This window comes from Impatiens glandulifera, chromosome 1 (genome assembly GCF_907164915.1).
Source record: "Impatiens glandulifera chromosome 1, dImpGla2.1, whole genome shotgun sequence".
Taxonomy (NCBI): domain Eukaryota; kingdom Viridiplantae; phylum Streptophyta; class Magnoliopsida; order Ericales; family Balsaminaceae; genus Impatiens; species Impatiens glandulifera.
In genome coordinates, this window is record NC_061862.1 from 141,682,908 (window position 1) to 141,688,907 (window position 6,000).

Below are 6,000 nucleotides of genomic sequence, written 5' to 3' on the forward strand. Positions count from 1 at the left end.
ATTATAAACTAAAATGTGTCATATTATTTAGCATATTTTGTAACTTTATGAATCACATTCATTCTCAGGGTGGTCCTCACATTCTTCTCAGGGTGGTCCTGTCCCTAATCCATGGGTTTATTCTAGGGGCTGGCCAGCCTGAATTCCTCTCTAGTAAAGTTCTCAGCCTTCTTCTTGAATGAATAGTCTTACAAATGTTGAATTCACTAAGTCAAATAAAAAAAAAGTTAACCAATTTAATCAAAATTAAAAAGTTTAAAATAAATAATAGTTAGAACGAGTTTAATGTAAAAGTTTAATTTTAAAAAATATTAATTATATATTATTATTATTATTAATTGTATATATAATTAAATTTTTTATACTTAATTAATTTTAAAAAATTATATATTTAAATATTAAATTAATTAAAATTAATTATAACTAATAACACTATAAAAAAAAATTATATTTACAAAATTAATTATATTAATTTATTTAAATAAATAATAACTTTATTTTTTAATTTATAAATATAATTCTTTTTAATGTAAAATTATTTATAAACTCTTAAAACAATAAAATCTTATTATGTTAGGTTTAAAATCTTAAAATTTTATCTATTTATAAATTTACTAAAAAACCATCTCTAAAATTGTAAATTTTAAAAGTAAATTGATACTTAATCATCTTATTTGTCTTTAAATAACTAAGTCAAAACTCTCCAGTCTTAAAAAAAAAAATGGTTACTATAACTTTGAACTTGAGAAAAGGTGAAATATTTAGGTAAAATGTTGAAAATATTCTTATTAAATATTTTAAAATACTATAAAATAAATAAAATTTCATTGATTGATAATTTAAATAATGTGATTATTTATTTACTAAATAAAAGTAATGTTACCCTACAAATAAACCAGGTAACAAATTTTCATTATATATATCGCCGTAAAAAATTAATAATTATCCTTAATTTTTTAAATTATTAAATATCTTAATTATATATATAATTAAATTTAAATTTTTATATATATATATATTAATATACTTAAATATAAATTTATTAATTTTAAATTATATATTATAATATATTTTTTAAAATATATATATTATTGATATAAATTTATTATTATATATATTAAATTTGTTCTATGTATAAAACTTTTTTAATAATTTTCAAAATAATATATACATATATAATGCATAACTGTGTGAGAAAAAAAAATATAAAATTAATTAATTATTGATCTTTTATTTTCCCCATTATCTTATTATTCTATTTATTATAAAATAAAATAAAGAATGAAAATGTTATACTTGAGTAAAAAATTACATTGTAATTGAAAATAAAAGAGTTTTTCAATATTAATGAATAGTTTGCTTGTGGAAATTGGAATTAGATATTGATAGCCCAAATTGAACATTGTCTTAAATTGCAACTGGAGAATTGGAATTTTCTAATAAAATTAAAGAGTCTAAAAAATGAAATTTCAATTCTTACTTATGTTCAAATGGATACTTTGTTATTCTAACCTTTTTAGGATTATAGATTAATGTTATAATCCACCAAACCGAGCTGACATTAGGTAATGTAATTCAGTAAGCACCATCTACTACTAAAACACGAAACTAATTAATTTTCTTTTTAAAATTTAGGAAGCTAGAATAACCTCACGACGAAATTAAGGATGTTATCATCATCATATTCTATTAATACCTGAAAAGTCATTCAACAAAGTCAAGATACATTACAGCTAACTATTGTCCTTCTTCTAGTGTTCCAAGTGCCTCTTTCAGAAGTCTTTGAGCATCTTCTCTCTTTCTGCACAAAGAAAGACAAAAACCAACATTTTTAAAGTCTACTACTACTACCAGCATCATCCTAGGATAAAGACATTGACTCGAAAATAACATATTTCTCATCCAAGATGTGGATTGATGGGATTGCATTTGTAAATGGGGACCCAGATTTAGAAATTCATTTCCAAATAGGTCAAATTGTATCCATTATCTAGGATCAACACTGAAATTGCCACAACCACCACGAATCTGTTATCTTATAGAGCGCAGAAATCGAAAAGAAACAAAAAGAAAAAACAGGAAATGTACTTCTTAATATCCTCAACGGCTTGCTTTCGACGTTGTATCTGCATCTCTAGAATGTGAATTAGTGTTGCTCTTGCCTGACAAAGAAGATGAAAGGGTAAAAATCGAATGGCAAAAATTAACATGCAAAAGAAAGAGGATTGTGGCATAGAAAATTATGATTTACAAAAATCTAAATCAGTTCTATTTTCCAAAAATCACAATCGTGTAGAAGATGGACTCTGGAAAATAATTTGATCATCGTCAAGATATTCAAATGAAACAACAAAAATTACACCATGATCTATAAAATAATTGCGACAAAATATCAGTTTCCAATCTCTAACTTGTACCTGGTGAGGACGTAATGAGTTGAGGAGGTGGTGCAAGTTCTTAAATATCAAGGAGATGTCTTCAACTCTCCTTGCATACTGAGATGGTCGTTCAATGAGTACATCAGCAAGCTCTAACATGTTCAATTGCAATTCTCTGTTTAGTGTCCTTAGTTCATGTTTGAAGTCTGAAAGTCGCACAATACTGTGTTAATTCCAACATCAATAATCCTAACAATGCGATACTAAAATATACACATTAACACAACATTCATACAAAAATATCTCCAAGAACATAAGAATCACTGCAGACTGTAAGTATTCTAAATATTAATGTCACTAGACTCACTACTAATCCATTTCAATATTGAAATCACAAAATCACCCTTGATAACAATTTACATGATGCCCTCCACTTCAGCTATATTGGAATTTCATAAAAATAAATATTGAACTCCAGTTAGGCTACGTTCTAATTCTAATTTTATATAAACTGACATTGAATTGCAATTCAATTATTACGTTTGGAGAAATCATAGAATTACAATCCAGAGTGAGAAGGATGTAATTGAAACATAAAAATCATATAGTTTTTCTTCTTCTTCTGAAAATAGATTTGAAATCATAAACATTTCAATTCTGTTGCAGTTGCAGACAATGAAGACTTATTTACTTTATCTCTTTTTCACAAACTCCATTTATGCCAAGAAATTGCTCACCAGTTTGATCTGTTAAACACTATGATTCATTCATTGTAACTCCCACATAGTAATATAAGCCCTTCTCTTCTCTATCAAACTCAAAATAAACATTTACTCCAAAATATATATGTGACTGATCCAGATTAAAGTAATTTAAGTTAAAGAACATAAAGATTCCATCTTTAAAGACATGCAAGATGATCAAAACATGTTCTGTATAACTTTTTGTGAACATAATTGAGAATCTTCGTACAAGTTTATATGTTAAAGTTTGCACTAATAGAGTAGCAGTAGAATTAATTGCAGAAAATGAAGATTGGTCTATTTTGTGATTTTACACACCAAGCTATTGCTCACCAGCTTAATCTATTAAGATAATTGATCAGCTCATTGTGATTCTCAGTTATATGAGCCTCTCTTATGAAACTCAAACTCAAGTCAAATCCAAAATATAAAGGAACCAGTTCAGCCTCAAGTAAACTCAGTTTTGAAGAACAAGGATTTCCAATTTTAGTAAACATGATCTAACTGGTTTCCTAATAACATTTAGCCAATTTATTACCACTTTATGATCAGGATCATGATCCAAACAAAATCTACATTTGTTATGTTTGACAAAATCACATCTAGAAAATAATCCCGATCATGATTTTGAAAATAAAACCCCTAAACTAAATGAAGCCAAAATACACACTATAATATATTTATACCAAAAAAATGAAATCGTAATTGTGACAAAACACCAGTTTCCAAATAAACTCGTTATGTCCAATAGTTTAATCACATGATTGAGAATAACCATATAATATCTAATCAGAAGTTAGAATGCTTGACAAAACCATATAGCATTGTGTCAAGGCCTATAAAAGTATATGAGTTTAAACTAGCAGCATAAATTAATTGCAGAATTCTACTTTGTTTCCGTCTAGAGGAATCAACTTATAGTGCAATTGCTCACTAGCTCAATATATTGAAATGCTATGATCAATTCACTGTATTGCTCACTAATACGAGTCTCTCTCGCCCCAATCAAATTCAAACTTAACGCGAACAAGTCTAGCTTCAAGCAGAACATAGATTTAAAGAACATGACATTCCCAATTTTATGAACCAGACAAGATGATCATGTATAACATTACGTCCAACAATTTCAACTTTAATAGTATTTAACAAAAAGTTATTGAAATTTGAAAATACCTATATTATGTCCTTTAGGATACAATTGACGAACTCCTTGTTCTTCTAGGCTAGGCAACACATAATCTGTCTATCAACATCCAAAACATACACACAAAAAAAGAGCAATTAGGTATGTTTGTTATAGAGAAGCAAAATCAATTAACATATAGCAATTAAATTGCAGACCATACGACAAGATTCAGTTATAAAACAGAAAGAGAGAGAAGTACTGACATTGTAATTGGCACCGAAGAGAACGTAAGTGCCTTCGATTGGTGGGGGAGGTTCTGGAGCCGATTTAGGGTTCTGAGCATAGTCTTTATAGAGCCTGTAGTATGGAGGTGGTGGTGGATATGTCGCCGATGATGACATTTCCAAGCTTCTTCCCTGAAACGGAACTATATGTCGCCGCCGATGACAGTTGGCGAGGTAGAACGGCGATGGCGGAAGAGGAAGGTGGGCGGGGAATGGGGATCTCTCTTTCCTCCTGATCCTATTTTGTTGTAATTAATTTTTAAGTTTAGAAAAATTATAAAATGTGACTTGAATTTAATATATATATATATATATATATATATAAGTTTTAAATTGAATTGTAAATATTTTTTCATTTGACTTTTGTTACTTAAATTATTTTCATTTTATTTATAGAGAGGTCTAATAACTAAGTGATTTTACTGTTATTATTTTTAATTAAGACGTTTTAAGTAAAATTAAACTTGTTTTAAAAAATCACTTTTGGCTCGTTTTAAACATTGTATCTAACCTTTTTATTTAAAAATATTGGAACTAAAAATTGTGAATTCTTTAAAGATAGGTAGGTGATACTTGAATTTGAACATCATGTGGATAAATGTTATAGCTCAATATTTATTCTCAAATATTTTAATAAATTTGTTGTTTTGATATAACTAGCATGTATCACATGCATTTGCACGAGTAATAATATAAAAAATCAAGAAAATAATATTATGGTAAAAATGTTTATAGGCGGGTCAACCCACAATCCGACCCAAGTATCCATTTACTCTCACATATATATCCAAATTAACCACAGCTCTCGACCCGGCAATCCGGACACTTTAAAAGTTAAGCATCATTATATATATTGATTAGTTAGTTAAAAAGTTGAACTTATATTCTTAAAATGTCCCGCGTTTATCAAATTTGGTGTTGAATTTAAAATATAAAGTGTTATTAGCCTAGTTGGTTAAAAGGTTGTACTTGTTTTGTTAGGTTGTAAGTTCGAACCATACCTATAGCATTTTTTATTTTATTTTTAACCGTTTTAAGTTTATGGGTGGGTCAACCCACAATCCGATCCAAGTATCCATTTACTCTCACATAAATATCCAAATTAACCACAACTTTTAACCGTTTTAAGTTTATGGGTGGGTCAACCCACAATCCGATCCAAGTATCCATTTACTCTCACATAAATATCCAAATTAACCACAACTTTTAACCGTTTTAAGTTTATGGGCGGATCAACCCACAATCCGATCCAAGTATCCATTTACTCTCACATAAATATCCAAATTAACCACAACTCTCGACTCGACAATCCGGACACTTTAAAAATTAAGCATCATTATATATATATATATATATATATATATACACATATATATAGATTAAGAGAAATGATTAGGTGAGGGAATTTGGTGAGGGAATGACTTGGCATAATCTTATTCGCTAAAAAAAATCAAATAATTTCTCTCTTT

The 6,000-nt window shown here is 27.9% G+C and overlaps 1 protein-coding gene across 2 annotated transcripts; it reads right to left on the minus strand.

Moving 5' to 3' along the window:
* Window positions 1-1,457: 1,457 nt before the first annotated feature.
* LOC124943183 (mediator of RNA polymerase II transcription subunit 7a-like) lies at window positions 1,458-4,782 on the minus strand. Of its 2 annotated transcripts, none has more exons than XM_047483734.1 (5): window positions 4,511-4,782; window positions 4,295-4,364; window positions 2,418-2,584; window positions 2,089-2,162; window positions 1,458-1,801 (listed from the first exon to the last, which is right to left on the minus strand). In XM_047483734.1, the coding sequence occupies exons 1-5, from the start codon at window positions 4,646-4,648 to the stop codon at window positions 1,738-1,740; spliced, it is 513 nt and encodes a 170-aa protein (XP_047339690.1). In that variant the 5' UTR covers window positions 4,649-4,782; the 3' UTR covers window positions 1,458-1,737. The 2 variants fall into 2 exon arrangements, with proteins under 2 accessions (XP_047339690.1, XP_047339694.1); XM_047483738.1 differs by having other exon boundaries at window positions 1,458-1,797; window positions 4,511-4,781.
* Window positions 4,783-6,000: the final 1,218 nt, after the last annotated feature.